This window comes from Toxotes jaculatrix, chromosome 17 (assembly GCF_017976425.1).
Source record: "Toxotes jaculatrix isolate fToxJac2 chromosome 17, fToxJac2.pri, whole genome shotgun sequence".
In the NCBI taxonomy this organism is placed as follows: domain Eukaryota; kingdom Metazoa; phylum Chordata; class Actinopteri; family Toxotidae; genus Toxotes; species Toxotes jaculatrix.
The window spans coordinates 5,306,202-5,325,078 of record NC_054410.1 but is presented as its reverse complement, the minus strand read 5'-3'; the positions used below and the strand labels follow the sequence as shown (position 1 = coordinate 5,325,078).

The 18,877-nt window shown below is 41.8% G+C and overlaps 2 protein-coding genes across 5 annotated transcripts; both read right to left on the bottom strand.

Annotated features, from left to right (window-relative positions):
- Window positions 1-3,538: 3,538 nt before the first annotated feature.
- On the bottom strand, window positions 3,539-4,677 carry si:dkeyp-110a12.4. The gene is made up of 3 exons (XM_041061273.1): window positions 4,543-4,677; window positions 3,785-3,873; window positions 3,539-3,649 (listed from the first exon to the last, which is right to left on the bottom strand). The coding sequence occupies exons 1-3, from the start codon at window positions 4,628-4,630 to the stop codon at window positions 3,539-3,541; spliced, it is 288 nt and encodes a 95-aa protein (XP_040917207.1). The 5' UTR covers window positions 4,631-4,677.
- A 1,017-nt stretch (window positions 4,678-5,694) lies between these two features.
- Window positions 5,695-18,334, bottom strand: shprh (SNF2 histone linker PHD RING helicase). Of its 4 annotated transcripts, none has more exons than XM_041060709.1 (30): window positions 18,201-18,334; window positions 16,925-17,485; window positions 16,610-16,739; window positions 16,200-16,418; window positions 15,889-15,967; window positions 15,549-15,699; window positions 15,254-15,356; window positions 14,905-15,164; window positions 14,159-14,812; window positions 12,627-12,878; window positions 12,386-12,464; window positions 11,995-12,158; window positions 11,658-11,914; window positions 11,293-11,414; window positions 10,956-11,044; window positions 10,654-10,746; window positions 10,395-10,502; window positions 10,015-10,154; window positions 9,750-9,923; window positions 9,519-9,581; window positions 9,203-9,428; window positions 8,671-8,808; window positions 8,284-8,385; window positions 8,112-8,183; window positions 7,692-7,880; window positions 7,370-7,462; window positions 7,185-7,271; window positions 6,848-7,026; window positions 6,388-6,468; window positions 5,695-6,304 (listed from the first exon to the last, which is right to left on the bottom strand). In XM_041060709.1, exons 2-30 carry the CDS (start codon window positions 17,474-17,476, stop codon window positions 6,208-6,210), a joined length of 4,953 nt encoding a protein of 1,650 aa, XP_040916643.1. In that variant the 5' UTR covers window positions 17,477-17,485; window positions 18,201-18,334; the 3' UTR covers window positions 5,695-6,207. The 4 variants fall into 4 exon arrangements, with proteins under 4 accessions (XP_040916643.1, XP_040916644.1, XP_040916646.1 ...); XM_041060710.1 differs by having other exon boundaries at window positions 18,211-18,334; XM_041060712.1 differs by having other exon boundaries at window positions 18,312-18,334.
- Between the last annotated feature and the right edge of the window lie 543 nt (window positions 18,335-18,877).

Here is an 18,877-nt window from a genome sequence, read left to right as displayed (position 1 = left end):
GTAGTTCATATAGCTGAAAAACAGTTTTAGCCTGATGGGTCTATATTAAGGACATAAGTGGCACATATAGCAAGCTACTTGTCTGAACTGGCCTCTGACTTCCAGTTTGAGGAATGGCTGTTGCATAAGATCACTCACAGGCTGGCACAGCCCCGGGGCATTGTGGCAGATCTGGACGTTGCAGTGGAGGAAGACATTAGTGTAAGAGCTGCCGACAAACTTGAACATTTGTATCCTGAACATGGCCTCTGGACCCTGGCCGTTCTTCAGAACACTCAGGGTCTGTTCGTTTGACAACACTGGGCAGCTAGTGAGAGAGACAAAGGAGTCAGGGAGGCCTGGTGGGAGTGCGATTTAAATGTAGAATTAAATACTGTACTTCAAAAAACATATTTCAACTCAAGATTTCAATGTGATGAATTGAAAAGCTAAGAAATAATGTAGACATTGCGGTGAAGTCATTCAACAGACTTCAGGAGAGCGACAGATTTGTTTGAGTATTTTCTTTTCCCTCCTGCATTGTGAAATCATTGTGCATTTCATTGCTCTGCTGTTGCTAACAGTACCAAATACTGCCTGGTCGTCAAGGACGTGCACAGCTGTTGAACTGAAACGCATGTGGCCTCTCAGACAGAAGTCACATGACCAGGCTCTGAGAGTTGTTGTCTGGCCAGCTCTCTAAGCAACAAATTCTCTTATTTCAGATTTCAACAGCGCTCATGTAAGAGGACTTAGAGCTGTTTGCAAGTGTGGTGAAATAACACAGCCCTAGTTCGACCCATAAGCAGGTTACAACATACCATCTTTGAAGTATCAAGTACACAAATATGTAAATCTCAACCTACTAATTTGATGGCCAGTGTGATTGATTATGTGATGTGTTTTTACAGTTTTTGTTCAAACAGTCCCAAGGCAGACCTGTCTCTGATGAAGGTGTACTGTATATTGCTGTATGGATCACTGGTTGGCGTAGCCCAGCATCTCTCAATACGCAGCATCAGGTGAGCCGGTATCTATGGGACAGACAGGGTTGGGTGACAGTAGGTAAACACTTTTCCATAGTACACTGTGAAATGCTGATTCATAGTAAGTAAACAACATGCAAGAGAAGAAGAGCAGCACTCAAGTGACTGTCTGGTCACGGGTGGAGTGTTAGATTTCCAGCATTACTTGGAACGTCTCGCCACACAACATATTGCTTAACGTCGCGTAACAACGTGCTTCACCTAATCCAAAAATAGCTGTCAATAGTAAGAATACTTCAAACACTTCAGTGTGTTTTCACACAGTCTTGGTCAGAGATTTTACTCTTACTATCAACATTTACATCACCATTTTTTACCCATTCTGAGATTGGCAACTAAATCTTACACAATATTCAGGTTAATATGAGATGTAAGTATCACGTGGAAGTTAATACCCTGTAGTTAAAGAAACAGTGATGGAGTCTGTGGTTTAAGCTGATTTACCATGAAAACTTTCACAAATATGTCATCATCCAGTGTCAGTGATGGCACAGTAGTCCATCTGTTCTCAAAGGCTTCATCTTTGTACAACAACATGGATACTGAGAAGTTCCCATCTTCTGTGTTTAGAGTTATTGTTCTGTAGAGTTAATAAGATTAAAACAGCAACATGTTAAAAACAAATTATGTTACGGTCAGATCAGAAGTCATTTAGACTAAAAACAATTACCTCACATCCACTCTAATCATGTTTTCACCGTTGGGTTGCTGGACCATGTAGTTGATGGGGTAGCGGCACACGAATGTTATGTTGATATAGTTTCTCGTTATAACATCTGAGTCATTGTTGTGAATGGTGTTTATGAACATGATGTGCGTATCATCCGAGGTCTAAGGAGAAAACAAGAACAAATACAAAAATCAGTGGGAAAAGAGCTGAGTTGTTGAACGATGTGCAAATTCTCACATTTGCTTGAAAAATGGGTTAAATGATCAAATGATTATTAAAATGGTGGCAGATTAATTTTCTTTTGATTGACTAATAGATTATTCCGCCAATTGTGGCAGCTCCACCTGACATACAGAAGGAAAAATTCAGCATTTCCAGTTACAAGAATCACATTTAAAAATAATGAGGAGTGACTGAGGTGACTTTATGTAACCTCTTCAACGATCATCCTTTCACACACTGTAAATGTGAGTGATACTATTCAATATTCTTTTGCTGGCAAGTGACGTAGGTGAAACCATAAAATGGAGACGGGTGAAAAGGTTGTGTCCAAGGTTTGTCTGGGCCCCTGCTGAGTGCAGATGGAGGACGGCATCTGTGGTCACTGAGCAGGATGAATTGCCCTGAGCTCTAACGGTCGAGACATCTTTTACTACCTCTTGGTAAACAGACAACCCCCCACTATGAGCACCACTGACAGGTTTCTACAGCAAGCAACAGGTCTTCATTACTTCATGACAGAACCCCACTGGCACTTGCACTTATCACTTTATAATATGAAGGCTTTGTGTCTCACAAATCCAGAACTATCACTGAAACCTGAGCAGGTAAACTGTCACGTTTGAATGAAAATGTCTGACCTTTAAACCCAGTAATTCAGTCATGTCTTCTCTGACGGCGGGGTTTAAAAGGTTCTAAGGTCAAGGTGAAAGCAAGATTGACACCTATGGCATTCTTCTCCTTTAGCAACAGCCACCTAATCCAGAGCAGGCATACTTTCCTGAGCCTCTATGCAAAAACCTTGTAAAACTGCTGAGGTGGAGGACCAGAGATTTCCTCCCCGTGTTAACCTTTTGCTTGCTTTACAAGAAAAACCTTCGTGAATTCCAGGCAAGAAATTCAAGGACACTTGTGTGCTGAAGTAGGGATTTAAACCTCTCTAAAGACTGAATCCATGAGAGTGGCTGGATTAAACTAATCAGGGGCTTGGCTGGCCAAATGATTTATGGCCTTCCTATTCAGTGAGCTTCAACAAATAATCATCATTTCCATGTAAATTCTGATGGTTTGGGACTACAAAACCATTCAAGGTCCCATTGCCGCACTGAATAAGGTCCTGTGCTGTTATAGGCAAAAGGAACAACGCCACCCTTCTTTCTTGACATACGCGCCAACCCCCCCTTCTTTTCTCTTCGCTTCATTCTGTCTGGGTTCAGAGTATGTGCCTTTCTCCGTCCATCTTATTATACATGCTATGAGCTAATTCCAAAGTGCTCATCCAAACACAGAGGGTCTCAGTCCACATTTACGTCATTGGAAAAAAAAAGTGCTGTTCCCCGTCCAGTTCCCACAACAACCGTAGACATCGTAAAATAGATAATTTATTATGATGGGGATTTTATGTTGTCAATAATGGAGATACCAAGAGTAGTTTGTCTTCATATTGTTTAAAGCTGATGTCTTCTTCCTTTGTTGGCAGTTGCTCTAAATGTCTGAGCTCACTTGCAACATTTGATTAGTTTTTTATTTATTTATTTTTTTAGACTCTTAAATCCGACAGACATGACCTGACTGAGAAACTATCACAGGCTTTAAAGCAAATGTTTATCTAAAGGACTGAAGGTCATACCATTATAGTCCCACAGTCTGAGAGATTTGTCTTTATGCTGAAAACATAGTCATCTCCGACCTCAACGCCACGGCACTCTGGATCATTTAAATGCAAATCCCAAACCTAAACAGAGGAAACACATTTTTTTTTAAAAATTTCAATTATTTAGCAAAATCACACTGCAAATAATATAGGAAATCAGTACTAGTACCAGTTGACTTTTAGGGGAAATACTGAGTTTTGTTAGTGCTGACTTACATAAACTGGAGGTTCTTTGTTGAGGAAAAAAGCACTGGGAATAACAACCTGCATATGATCGTTGGTACAAATGACAGTTTCATTGAGCTCTAATGGAAAAAAGATAAAAACAGATTAAACCTCACACAAAAACATTTTTAAAATTCATATTCCTGTTTTCATACAATAACCATTTAGACATTGCTATTTACTGCGTGTATTATGACATATTTAACGGACATTTATTTCAAGTACTATAGTATTTCCATTTTTAACTAGTTCATATTTTTACTTTAGTACATTTTAGAGTGAAATTTTCATTTTACTTTTCATTCCCCATTTATCTCAGAGCTAAAGTTACATTTAAAATTAAGATTTTATTCACGCACCATAAGATGGATTCTTTAAATATGATGCATTGTTATTGATTTAACTACCCAATAATTTACAAAGTAGTGAGTTGAAGCTCCACCTTGGCCTGCACCGGTGGTAAAATGCTGCTTACACATTTATTCATCGATAGTAATGATCAAAAAATACGATAGTAATATAACTTGGAGAAGGGTGCTGCATAATGACTACCTTTGCTTGAAGTTCATTTTGCTTTTATTTATTTGATTAGATGGTCAATTTCAAATCTCTTGAATCCAAATAAACTTGTATAAAACCAATAATCAACAATTTTTTGAAGGTACAAGGTTTCCCTAAAAAAGCTGTTTGTTTGACGCTTGACATTTCATTCCCTGGTTGTGTTTGCGTGATGTGAGGTGTGAGCTCACCCTCCTCCTCAGGGTCCAGATAGACTGCAGAGAGGACCATCCTCATGGTGAACAGCAACCAGGCAAAAACCAAACCGGCAGGTGCCATCTTCCAAGGCCTATCCCTCTGGTTTCTCTTAGCTCAGCCACTCCACTGCCTTTTGGACCTTTCCCCAAGAGTCTGTGAATCTTCTGGGGACTATTCTGGGGACTCGCTGTCACCACAAGACGTAGTACCCCTCTCTTACTCCAGCCCTCGAAACACAGCTATAATGAACTGGGAGCCTCCCTCTGGCCTTAAAACACCAGCTTGAATGATGTCCCCACCAACAATGAGATTCCGCACATGAATAGGGGGAACTGGGGGGAGTCCAAGGTAACACGTATGTTACCGCCTACTGCAGTGATATCCTCTTAGTAAACATCTTACAACTGTTTCTTACTACAGGGAGCAACAAGAAGCCTGGTAACCATGCAAAGTGGAACAACAGTACTGGGCTGGCACTCTTTGTTGTCTACTTCCTTTGTCTGGACATTTTAAAATCTTTACTGGTGCGGGAATCCCAGTCAGTCAGGCAAAAAGAAACTCATTACAAGTCAAGGACAATCCAGTGATGATGCCAAGGACCTGTGAGTGTATGTGTGTGGTGGAACAGACCATAAAGTACGCTTGGTAGGCAAACACAAGAAAGGAAAGTTTGTTTTCATCACATTTAAAAAACACTCTGAAGCAAGGAAAATGTAAGAAACAACTATATACCTGTTAAGCTTGTCCACACAATTTGTAAATGGCAATAAAAAGAAAAAGCTGAGATAACGTGTGCAATGAGGCAGAAAACCTCTGCACATTTTCTGACTTTTATGAGTTTAATTTACAAGATTAGTTTCCAAGACACTGAATCTTCTGCTTTTTTGTCTTGCAAATAAGACAGGCTCAAGTGTTAGGCTTAAATGTCTGGTATTGTTTTAACGGACAAATAGCTTAAAGAAGATTGTCTGGAAGAAAGGAAACCTGCTATAATTTCTCACCTGCTATTATTGTAAAGAAGTAAAAGTGAGTTAAGGTCAGAAGTGAGTAAAGGTCAATGGCTTCCTTCCTGCCTCCATTTTTACGGCATAGAAATAAACAACAATAAAGGCGCTGGACAAAAAGAGCGAGAGACATAACAGCGTGACAGTCTGCCATTGACAGATTTTTATTTCCTGAATGTTGTGAGCATGCCTCAATCACCAATGTGATCTGCAGCATCTGCATTTCTCCATGTTCATCTGTCTTGTCATACAGTGAAGTTCTATATAAATGCACCAGTTATATTTGATTAACACAAACAACAGTAATGTACAGTCTAGTCAAATGTGACCATCAAACATGTGGACAGCTGAAATGGTTACTGAATCAGTGAGTTACAACTTTGACAAGTGACCCAAATACACAAATACTCCAAAGAGATTTAAAATTTGATCCTGAATACAAATAAGACACATGTTGTAGTCTGTTGTCAGTGATTTGCTAAAATATCTTTTTGGAAATGCATTTCATAAGTTCAGGATGCTTATATACAGATATATATAAAAGTGGAATGTGCAAAATCAGAGTACTTGTATCACCATTGTGTAAAGAGTGAGCTGTGTTTGTCTTTGTATCTTTAGCAGGTGCCTCTTCCTGTGCCGAATCGTATTTTGGACTCACTCTAGAGGTTCAGTATCTTCAGTAAACAGATCAGCGAGGTCAGCTACTGTCAGTACTGCAGCCTCAGAGTGCTTCATGGCTGTGCTGGTGTGACTAGAAAAAAACAAAAACAACTTTTATTAGTACTTTGAGGTCAGCGGCAAAATCCAATTTCAATTTCTCCTACATACTCTTACGTTTTCTCTGCTGTCTTCAGCATTGCCTGCATTCTCTCTTCAATTGTGGATTTGATGAGGAATCTGTGAACAAATGTTGGCCTAGTGGAAAGAGAAAACAGAAATTACAGGGAAGTGCACTACTGATGGAAATCCAGATAACAGTCATGGTCCCTTATGGATTTTCCCCCAATTAAAGTCATCCCAGTTACAAAGGAGAATGTGGGAGTGCATTTTCCCAGACTTCAGTATTTTCTTTTAAATTTGGTTCATTCTGTCACTTAGCAGGAGGGTTAGGAATTTCTCAGTGCAAATCTGAATCTAGATACAGACATTAAGTTTCTATAGTAAACATTTTATACAAATTGATCCCACTCTCATGTTTGCACCCAAAACATTAGGCTGCTGGCTGTGGTTGTAGTTTTATGGGGGGTTATTTCCTCCAGGAAGTTACTGGCACACTTAACTCCCTGCTTCTTACTTGGTTTGTCCAATCCGGTGCACCCTGCCAATGGCCTGGAGCTCGTGAGCCGGGTTGAGGATGGGCTCCACCAGCAGCACGTGAGTCGCTTCGATGATGTTCAGACCGTTGGAGCCCGTGTGGAGAGGGAGGAGAAGAATGTTGATCTTCTCTTCGTATTTGAAGGAGCTCAGATTCTCCTGCAACATTGAAGTCAATAATGTGATTGCTATAATCACACCTGGACGAAGAGACATCCGCAGACACATTTTTTTTGTCATGTGATTTATTTGTTTGCGTGCAAGATAGGTGAAGTTACTGATTATGTTGATAGGTGACATTTTCAATGCCTGCAAACCTGAAATTTGTGAATCCCATTGATTTGAGAGAACTCCATGTTGTTGTCAAACAAGGCCTTGGCAATGATGTCCAGGACGCTCTGCCACTGTGCAGGAGAGAAAAAGAAACAAACTGGGTCAGATCCAAAGCAGATATCATCAGAATAAATCACTATCTCGCAGGGCAGAGATAGTTTACAGTTACCGTGGAGAAAACAAGACACTTGGCCCCGGGGTCCGTCACTTGAATCTTCTTCAGTGTTCTCACCACTGCCTCCACTTTGGTAGAGTGGCTTCCCTGACAAACACAAGAGGAGGAATGTTAGGTTATAGTGCTATCAGGAATCAATGGCCTGACCAAAGCTGAGTTAAATTACAATTACATACATTACAGGGAATGAATTAAAGGATTATTAAGATTCAACCAATCTGAATAATCATTATATCTGCATCGGGTCATAACCGACGTAATAAAAATCCAGACCTGGGTCTGTATTACATGAAGATAATGTTACTGACTCACTGACCTTGACTGGGATGTCCTGGTCCTGACTGGACGACTGTGTGGTGAACACATAGGAGATCTCTGTGTGAGACGTGGTCTGCCTGCAAATGGCACACTTGATGGCACGCCGCCTTGAGCCCACGCTGTACTGCTCCACAATGATAGCAATGCACTCGTTACAGAAGCAGTGGCCGCAAGTCAGCACTGCCCACTGGGGAAGAGAGAGAAGAAAAGGAACTGTGACTGCAAGGAACAGGACACCACTGGGGATTCCTGTTAGAAAAATAGCTTTATTTGTACAGCACTAATCTAACAGCGTTTTAAACATAAGATCGTCAAGTCAATTATGGGCAGGTATGCTACATCAAACAGACACCAAAGAAAAAACAACACAAATAGAATAACTCTCAAATTGTCTTCCTTTCAACTAAACAATACTCACCTCCTGTCCCAGAGGCCGCGAGCAGATGGGACATGGCTCTGGATTCAGCCCTCCAGTGGATTTGTCCTGGGACTGGATTAAAGGAATTTATGTTATTTAGAGCGAGATTAAGTCTCTGGACGAGCCACTGAAGAATTCTTGTGCTTTGTAGTTACTATTAAGTGCAAATTACCTTCTCCAGATTTGTGAGATACAGAAACTGGCCAAGCTTCTTTTGAAGCTGAGACTTGGCCACCGCCTGGTCGTTCAAAAGCTTGACTCTGTTCTGCTCCACCTGGAAGCAAAACAGGCGAAGACAGAGGTTGGGAATGCAGTAAAAATAGTTAAGGCAGAATATTGCATCCTTTGAAACTTTCAGACACGCCCTGTGGCACGCTCTCAACAGATTTTCAAAGAGCAAAGAGCAAAAGAGCATATTATCTCTGTGTTCATGTTAGGTCCAAAATTTTAAAGAAAGTAAAACTTAGGTTTTTCAGCTTAGGAAAGGAAATTAGGAATGAAAAGACATGCACTTTCTTTTTTTTTTTTTTACAAAACCATTTAATTGTCTTTAATTCACCTCATGTGGCTCGATGATGTGCAGCAGCTTGGGCTTCGGCTCGTCAGGGAGGCGCACACGTAGCCTCTCTGTGGCCATACCCAGCTCATCGATGGCTGACACGTGATTCCGCAGCACCATCCAGTACTCATGCAGCACCTGAGAAGAAACGGGAGCAGCTTTCACTCCAATCTCTTTCACTAATATTTGCATGATATAAGGGGGCTCTCTAATTTTTAAATGCCTATCAAATGAACATAACACTCAGCTGGAACACAAACTCCCACTCAGTGATATTCAAAAATCAATCTCAAACTCTGAGATGCTAAATTCACTCTTTTACCAGATTTATCTATGAAATTCTCTGGAGGCATTAAGAAAATAATGCAGACAAACAAGCAGCAGATTTTTGTCTCAACAGTCCCAAGTTCCAATGTACAGAAAAGAGAGGTACAGCTTTTTCACCTGTTGTCAAAGAATCTTGTGTTACTTGTACTCTGGCTTTTTAAACAGGTTGTGCTTGCTTGAAACTAAACAGAGGGTTTGTACAAACCTTGTACTCCTTCTTCCAGTTCTCAAACAGCTCCATGAAAGTGTTGCCCTCCTCCACCAGATCTGGATCCATGCGTTTAGCTTTGGCAAAAGACAAGATGGCCTTCAGCGTGCGCTCAGTCTCACTGGCTGCCCAGAGACCTCGGCTGGTGGTGGGGAGACGGTCATCCACCAGCCCGTCCTCATCCTCAATCATTTCCTCAAAGATGGCCGTCTGACCCTTCACCCTGTAAGGGAGTATTTCCGATTAATCAACACCATGTTTCCATGCAATTCGAATGACAGTCCGACAGGTCTAAAAATACTGTTCTACTTACGTGTGAGAAAACAGCTTGGACTCGTAATCTATGAAAAGTTCATCTGCTTTGCAAAAGACACAGCTGAAATATAACAGAAAGGAATTTTATATAACATATATATGTTATAATAGTTTAAAAGCAACTACTGTCAAAATGTAAAAAGCAATGTTTAATGTTGCTGAGATTTTATAAAACACATTCAAATGCATTTTGCAAGTAAATTCCTGAGACAAAATGCTGATGTCTTACTTATTGAGTGGCAGTCTCATAGGCCTGAGGTGACAAATGGTGACCTCATCAATCACTTTCTGTGAAGCTGGACCTTCAAGACTCTTCACTGCATCTTGCACAGTCTTTTGGGATTTCATCAGATCTTGCATTTGCGTGGTGAGCAGGAACTGCAAGCCATAGACATCACGGAACCTGCAGGAAACGCATATTTGCTTTTCGTACATGTTTGTCTGAGGATAATTGTTAACTATCATCTTATTATTCTGTGAAATGAATTCTGTACTTGTCAGCCATGGAGAACTTGCAGGTCTGTTGTTTGTAGCTGGTCAGCTCATTCTTGACGCGGGACACCAGATCGTCGTCGTTGGAGCAGCGGATTGCCCTCTGAATAACATCCAGCCACCACGGAGAGTTCAGCTTGACCTTGACAAAGAAAGCTGTGTTATTTTTTTTTTTCATTTAATTTATTTGATAATCTAGATTATGTTCAAACGTTCTGAATTAATCTTGAAGAAAAGATGTTTTTGGGTCTGTCTTAATAACATTACTCCAAATACAGGTCAATCTGACTTCTGTGTGTCCAGATGTTGTATCATTTGGTAGATTATCTGTTATTTTGTGCAACATATTCTGCATGAATGTGGATGTGAAGAAGTTTCTCACTTTGCGTTTTAGTTCTTTGATGTTCTGTAACACTGGCTGCAGAGCCTGATGGGCATCTGCCACCTCAGAGTCATACTTGGTCATGTAGTGCTGTCGCAGCTGCTCAGCCTGAAGAGACACAGAGGAAGAGAGCGCCAGAAGGCAGAGCTGGGTATTCTTAAAAACAAGCTCCACGAGAACGACCAACATTAGCATAAAAGAAGTGAGGAGACAGCACAGGTTTAATTCCCAGTGTTAATGGAATACATTCATATATTACCTCCTCACTTAGTCGGTCATCTCTTAGTGTAGGAGGTATCCCAGGATGCTTTGCACTCAGTAGTTCCATCAAATTATGGGTAGCATGAAGTCTCTGTTTTACCACAATGATAAAAAAAAAATCTATTTTGATCATATCCATCAGGAATCAACATACTTTCAACCAAAATCATTTGCTTTATTCTGATTTATTGCAGTTGTTCATTATATTTGAGTTTAGTCAGGTTTGTTTCAGTAATGAAACCTTTCATAGATTAATCACATGACGCATGAAAGACACATGAATGCGATGAGGCCACAGACCTGTAATGAATCTGTTTTCAGTCTGTCTTTGTGTTCCTCTGATGAACGAAGCACTTCTCTATACAACTCCACTGCCTCTACAAACTCGTCTGAAGGTGGCAAAGGAAACGGTCATCATTAGTGACACTCAACATGTCCGTCGCATGTAGAGTTAATGAGACGTGCCATACAAACCACGCTGTTACACCGAGACTTGCTTCAACAAAACATCTTGGTACAAAAAGTGTCGGGAGACATAAAGATGAGATCATGGCTTGTGTTTTGTTTGAACTGATTCCCATGGGAAACTGGGAGCAGAGCGAGCACAAGCACAGAAGTGTTTGTGCTGGTTTGATACCTCTGATGATGTGAATTCCAGCCAGGCCATTGAGCGCGCACACCAATTGTCTGTGAGCTTCTTCACACTCCACTCGACATTTCTTCTGCAGGGACTTCAGGAGCTCCTCCATCGTCATGGTGCTGGGGAGGGGACAGACAAACCCACTTCACAAACCCTCAAACGCAAATTACACAGAATGGGTCAGCTTTAAATAAACATAAATATAACTGACAAAAAGGTTGCTTCGGGCCTTTTACCGTTACTAATGCCGTGAAACTCTATTTAGTCCAGCAAATTGTTAATTAACTGGTGCAGCTGCCCTCAGAAAAAGACCTCTCTTCTCCAGCGAGTGCCTTGAGAACATAATATCAAGTGTCATCTACCTTTTCTGCAGAGGCAGGAACTCCCCCCTCACAGCCTGTGGATGGCAGCAGGCCTGGCGCAGCCTCAGCAGCGGGCACAGGATGGTGTTGACGGTGCGGCGGTCGAGGCTGCCAAGTTTCAGGCTCCAGTCAGAGATCTTCCTGAGTTTGACCAGAGCGTCCTGGGAGCAGACCTCGTGCTGACGGTGGTAGAAGTGACCCTCAACGGGGGAGAAGTGCAGCCAGTGCACCTCCTCTGTCTGAGGGGGAATCTGGATCTGGAAAACATAAGAGGAACCATCAGAGAACTGAGCATTAAACATAATCACAGAGAAATTAAGAGCTTTTATAAACCTACCTGATCAATGACGTCTTTTTTAGCCGATCGCCATAATAACTGAGCGATTACATTGTACAGAGGCTCTGTGTTTCCACGTCGATAAGGGCGATAAAGCAGCTGGTCCCACCAGTGTTTCACCCAGTATGGGTCAGCTCCCAAGAAAAGCACGAGGCCATACAGATCTGGACACAGAAAAAAATCATTTTAAGATGGAATTTTTATTGTCTAAAACAGGTTTTAATGTGTTTCCTTTTCTCTAGACTGTCAACTATCAAATAAGGGCAAAATGATAAAAAAAAAAATAAGCTTAATAAATTGTGGAAAGCCAAAAGAGTCTAATCATAGAACCTCCTATTCAAAGCCTGCATCGTTACAAGAGGATAATTATAAAAGATTTTCTTGGTTTTACCTTCTAAGCCCCTCTGGACAGGAGTGCCACTGACACACCAGCGATTGACAGATGCGAGACGCAGAGCCATTTCAGCAGCCTGACAGGAAAACAACGGGTAACATAAATAAAGTTTCAACAGCCAAACTGGAATACAAGACTGTATAAAACACACAGTTTGATATCTGAGATACAAATGATATTCTAATACAGAAATAAGATCAAACCACTGGGTTTAATTTACAGATTCTTTTCAACTTACCTTCGCAGTTGGACATTCAACCATCTGAGCCTCGTCCAGACAGATGCGCCACCACTCCACAGCTACCAGAGGACTGGGAACGGCCATGTAGCGCTTCTGGTTGCGGAAGCGGCGTCCGTCCTTGCTGTTACTGTGGGGAATGTCGACATAGTTGAGCTCTGACCGCAGCACGTCATAGGTGGTGATGACCACATCCTGTTCAGCGAGCATATGTGGCTGGATGAATCCGTGTTTCTTCACACCATGATAAACCTGGGATGAAAGCAGTCACATTCATTTGGTTTTTTCATTTCAACAGTTTCAGTGTGTGCTCTCTGCAAGTGCAAGGAAATGCCAGTTATGTGCATGAATTACAATGGGTATGGAAAGTATTCAGACCCCCTTAAATTTTTCACTCTTTGTTATATTGCAGCCATTTGCTAAAATCATTTAAGTTCATTTTTTTTCTTCATTAATGTACACACAGCACCCCATATTGACAGAGAAACATGAAATTGTTGAAATTTTTGCAGATTTATTAAAAAAGAAAAAGTGAAATATCACACGTCCATAAGTATTCAGACCCTTTGCTGTGACCCTCATATATTTAACTCAGGTGCTGTCCCTTTCTTCTGATCATCCTTGAGATGGTTCTACACCTTCATTGGTGTCCAGCTGTGTTTGATTATACTGATTGGACCAGATTAGGAAGGCCACACACCTGTCTATATAAGACCTTACAGCTCACAGTGTATGTCAGAGCAAATGAGAGTCATGAGGTCAAAGGAACTGCCTGAAGAGCTCAGAGACAGAATTGTGACAAGGCACAGATCTGGCCAAGGTTACAAAAAAACTTCTGCTGCACTTAAGGTTCCTAAGAGCACAGTGGCCTCCATAATCCTTAAATGGAAGACATTTGGGACATCATGCTGTGGGGGTGTTTTTCAGCTGCAGGGACAGGACGACTGGTTGCGATCGAAGGAAAGATGAATGCAGCCAAGTACAGGGATATCCTGGACGAAAACCTTCTCCAGAGTGCTCAGGACCTCAGACTGGGCCGAAGGTTCACCTTCCAACAAGATAATGACCCTAAGCACACAGCTAAAATAACGAAGGAGTGGCTTCAGGACAACTCCGTGACTGTTTTTGAATGGCCCAGCCAGAGCCCTGACTTAAACCCAATTGAGCACCTCTGGAGAGACCTAAAAATGGCTGTCCACCAATGTTCACCATCCAACCTGACAGAACTGGAGAGGATCTGCAAGGAGGAATGGCAGAGGATCCCCAAATCCAGGTGAGAAAAACTTGTTGCATCATTCACAAAAAAACTCATGGCTCAAAAGGGTGTTTCTACTAAATACTGAGCAAAGGATCTGAATACTTATGGCTGTGATATTTCAGTTTTTCATTTTCAATAAATCTGCAAAAATTTCAACAATTTCGTGTTTCTTAAGGGGGTCTGAATACTTTCCATACCCACTGTAATAAAGAATAAAAGACAGGTGGTCCTCAGAGACTAACCAAAAGACTCATATGTCCATCTACTTTCTCACCAGAACACGGAGCGAAGAGGACCTGATGTGTCGGTTGATCTCCTCCACCCACTGGTGGCAGATGGAGCTCGGGGAGATGATGAGGGTGGCACCAGTGGAGACGGGTTTCATGGCGACCAGGCAGTGAGGGCAGTAGAAAGGGGTAGTTTCAAGGCTTTCCTCTTTATAGTTCACACAGTCTGCATGCTGCCACAACTGGCAGTTCATACACTGGACACGGGCCTTGTAGTCAATGATGCCAAGTTCACCACAGATGCACTCAAAGCGGTAGTCTGGGGTGTTGAAAGGGACCACAGATGCTCTGGTGGGGGTTTCCGTCTCCTCCTGTGAATCGAGCTGAGGAACTTCTCCCTTTTCTTCAGGTAGAGCATCCATTCCGGACATGTCCTGTGTCTCTGACTCACTTTTATCCTGAGACATCTGTAAGGATACTGTGGACGTATCTAGCATGTCATCTGACTGATCTGCTTTCTCATTCAGACTTTCATCCTGCTCCTTCTTTGTTTCTCCTTCCTCTGGCACAGGGCAGTCAGATGTAGGGGGGCTCAGATCTCTTTGATCTTCTGTAAGAGAGTTCTGAAGAGCTGCTTCTGCCTTCTCTTTTGCTCGTCTCTGAAACATTTTCCTGGGTGTGCCCTCTGTGTTTTTTGAACTCTAAAAAGACGAAAACAGACAAATGTTAGATGTTACAACAAAGTCATATTTGTAGCGTAAAAGATTTATGTTTTGAAGCTGTTTATTCTTACAGACTTGGATGCTCCTGCTAATGTCTTCTTTGTTTCTTTGTAGTTCTTTCCCAGCTTAAATGACCCTGCCAAGCCACGACCTTTAACCCGGTCAACCAGGCCTTCATCTATCAGCTTTGCAAGCGTCTTCTTGATGTGGTTGCGGTTCTTTAAGAGGTCATAACCGTAAGTAGCGCGGATATAAGTGAAGATAGCGTTGACTGAGGCTCCTTTGCCAGATCTCATTTCCTTTATTGCAGTGAGCAGCATGACACGCACAGCTGCAGAAAGATACACGTTGCAGAAAATTTCAATCAAATTTCAAAGGGAATAAAAGCTGTGATGTCTGAGAGGATTGTGAGTGACATACTCGGGTAAGATATTTTCATTTTAGGCTGAGCTTCAGACTTGCATCGGATTACTTTCTTTCTTTCTAATGGGGGAGGAGGAACAAAGTAGTTCACAGATTTTCCCTGCAAAACCAAGAGATAAATCATCATGAATTTACAGAACATTTTCCATTTCAAGTAGACAAAGTTTATATAAATATTCCTGTGGCTGTAAATAATTTTAGGGTGAAGGTAAAGGGAGAGAAAAGAGGGGAAGAATTCTGTATTTTTAACAAACTCTGTATTTTTAATCTCTAGCTGCCTACTGGTCCTCACCACTGGCAGGGTAAGGGCCTCCTGTTCCAGGTCCTGCCGGGTGTGAAACAAGATGAGAGCCAGAACTTCCACTGTCTTTCCAAGCCCCATCTCATCAGCCAGGATCCCACCTGGCCACTCGACGCCAGCCAGTGGAAATTCTCGAATTAAGCTGCAGAATTAAAAAAGGTAGTGGCTGAGACACTGAGTTTTTCAAATGTGATTTTTCAACTTTTTAAGCAGAACAAATTAAATTACATTCACTTATAAAGAGGACAGAGAACAGATAAAACATCTCAAAATCTCAGGAAATCTATCGGGGGTACACAGTACAGACACATTAACATATTTAGGTCCTTACCAGCCAGTAAAAGGGTTGTAGAACAACTTCTTGCCACACAAAGTGACCACCTCCCGCCAGAGGAAATGCAGCGATTGTTCTGCAACAAAATTGTAAAATTTACTTTGCTTTCGCAATGTAATTTCTGTTCTTACAGACTTCAATAGTCTAAAAATGTATCTCCCCCTACAATCTCATCACCTAAAATTTCTTGGCTTTCAGTCTTAAAAGACCGATTGACTGTGAAGATAATATTTACTGGTCAAAATTACCATTAAAGGAAGAATAGTGTGTGCATTAGAGACGTCAGGAAGATGCCTGTATTACAGTACCTTTGTGTGAAGAGTTCCTGTACTTTTCTCTCCTCAGCATCCAGTTGACGGCCTGGCTCTGATAGGGTCTGAGAACAGGAAGAAAAGCCTTGTGCTGCACATCGTATGTCACTTCCTGGCTCTCTCTCTGGTGCAGGTGCCTGACGAAATCATAGAGCTCCTCAACATTTTGCCTCTCCAGGTCCGTGTCACACTCCTCCTCCTCATTTTCTACGACTTCTACATGGAAAATCCAGCAGCAAAATAAACATTTTCCAGACATGATATTAGTGTATTATTATTATTATTACTATTATTATTATTATTACTAAGGGTTATGCAGGGCTTCACTTGATGTAAGGCCATATTGTTTTACATTAAAAGTTAATGGTGATCTTAGCATGCTTTAGACATTAGGACCAGACACTCACCAGGGATGATGAAATCATAGAAATATTCCATTAACTTCTGCATTACTTGATTTGCTTTCTTCAGCCGAGCGTTTCCCTCACTGAGGAACTCAGGCTTCCCGAGTCCGGTTTCCAGCAAGTAAATCCCCACCTGCCAAATGTGTAAATGTATAAATGTGTAAATATACAATCTTGTTTTTCATCATTGTAATTGCAGCATCTTGCTCACGCATGCTGTATCCCAATGAAAACACTCATTTTATTCTGACTATATAATGATGTGATGAATAATCTTAACACTAAATTAAGAATTAAGAGCATTTATTGCATTCATACCTTGACTGACTCCTCTTGTGCCTGGTGGCAGAGCTGCACCACCCTCCTCTTCTGCATCCAGTCAAGGTCCTCCAGCAGGATCCGACTGAGGCTGCACTCTGTTGTGCAAGTGTCCTCGTCGGGCTTCCACTGCAGCCCTGAGCTCTCATCACAGCTGCTGTAACTGAGGCAGAGCTGGTCCCCCATCCTGTGGAGCGTGAACGCTGTCTGTTCACAGTCACGTGGGAGCCAAGCTGGCCGGACAGTGAACTCTCCAATGAGTGCCTTCCAGCTTTGAAGCTTTGAAGCAGGCACAACAGTCAGTGCCAGAGAAGCTGAGGCGGCAGTGCCCTCGGACGATGTACTGGGGAGTTCGTCTGTGAACCGGACAGAGGGAGTACGGGCAGAGCTGTTGGGAGTGGGGTCGACTGGAAGAAGGGAGCAGGTCGGTGTCTGGTCATCATCCTCCTGGATCACCTCGTTCTTGCGATCATCCAGCATGTTCCAGTTCAACCTCTTCTTGGCTTCTTCATTGACCCTCACAGGAGGGGCCCTCTTTCTTCGGCTACTCATGGTTAAACTCTACAAGGAGAGTAAATGTAGTGTGGGTTACAAAATAATTCCACCTTCAACATTTTTACTACAAGTTCAGTGGCATATGACACATTAATACAGCTGGTAGACACAGTGAGTTTCTTTCTAACACCAAAAAGGCCACTGATGACAGCTTTCAAAATCCAGACATAAAACACCTGGACATTTGAAATGTCCTTGCCAAATCTCTGTCATACGATAATTAATATATGAGGCTAAATTCTTAATAATCATAGGAAATAACCAATGTACTGATGTTTAACATATCTTGACCGATACAAAAAGCACATGTGATGTAACCCTTTAACGCGCCTTCAGCTATTTGTTTGGGAGGGCAGTACTTTTCCTTCACAGAAAGTTTGATTAATGGGATGTAAACAGCCTGTTTTTACACTATAGCAGCCAGTATCACCGCTTGTACACAAACACACGACTTCACATTTTACATGCGGTATATCCGTTAATTAGCGCTCACAGTAATTCAGCTGCTAGCTAGGTAGTTACATGTGTGTTAACGTGTCTTGGGGCCTTACTGCTTCGTAATGAACAGTTTCCTTTTCCTTTAAGTTAATGTCACAGGAGACCCGCAGCAGTGCTGTGATGTATCAACACAATGCGAATACTCAATGCAAAGTCGGTGTCGCTGCGGATTCGTATCGTGTATCGTTTGACTATAAAACGAAACGAAAACAAGCGCATTTACTTGCGCTTACTTGAGCCTCCCGCGAACCGATCTAGTTTCTACCGCTGCATCAGGGGTCGTTTTATGTTCTTCTAGCTCCAGATATTTAAGCCGAAATGCACCAAAACACACTTCGCTTAGCCACTTCTATGTTGGTGTCCGCCATTTTTAAACACGGGAAGTGACGCCAGAGAAGGCGTACACGTTCAGAACAATAAAAGCATGCCTAATTATTAAAAATATACTTATGAATTATTCTGCCTTTATTTTGATCTTATAGTGTTTATTTGTTTACTTTTCTTTATTTTCTGTATCATTGTTCTTGTCGTGTTGTTTTTCGTTCATTTCCAGTTACAACAGTTTGTACAGTAATTTTTTTTTTCTGGATAAGCTTTGTTTTGATTTCAGCCCACAGTTGTTCCAGCCCATGCTGCAGTTGTAGTACCGTACATCAGCCACTGGGTTGCGGAAGAGCATGATCTTTCTAGGGCTGCGGCGGCGAACTGAAAGTGCATCATATCTGTGAGTGTCAGGCACGACGCAGGAGGACTAATTCATGTGAACTTTGAACTGTCGTTTTACAGTTTTCATTAGGAGTATTAACAACCTTCCACTTCACAAAGATTTGGAACAGTTATCATTGGCTTTACACGTTACCACCTTTCCTTAAATGCCTGCATTTTTCTATATTAATGTAA

Coding starts and splice junctions, on each gene's coding strand:
- si:dkeyp-110a12.4 (XM_041061273.1), bottom strand. CDS start 4,630: ATGGCACCTGCCGGTTTGGTTTTTGCCTGGTTGCTGTTCACCATGAGG. Junction 3,874..4,542: donor TCTGGACCCTGAGGAGGAGG/GTGAGCTCACAC, acceptor TTTTTCCATTAG/AGCTCAATGAAACTGTCATT. Junction 3,650..3,784: donor ACAAAGAACCTCCAGTTTAT/GTAAGTCAGCAC, acceptor TCCTCTGTTTAG/GTTTGGGATTTGCATTTAAA.
- shprh (XM_041060709.1), bottom strand. CDS start 17,476: ATGAGTAGCCGAAGAAAGAGGGCCCCTCCTGTGAGGGTCAATGAAGAA. Junction 15,700..15,888: donor TACAACCCTTTTACTGGCTG/GTAAGGACCTAA, acceptor TTAATTCTGCAG/CTTAATTCGAGAATTTCCAC. Junction 11,415..11,657: donor TTCCTGCCTCTGCAGAAAAG/GTAGATGACACT, acceptor TCCCCTCCCCAG/CACCATGACGATGGAGGAGC.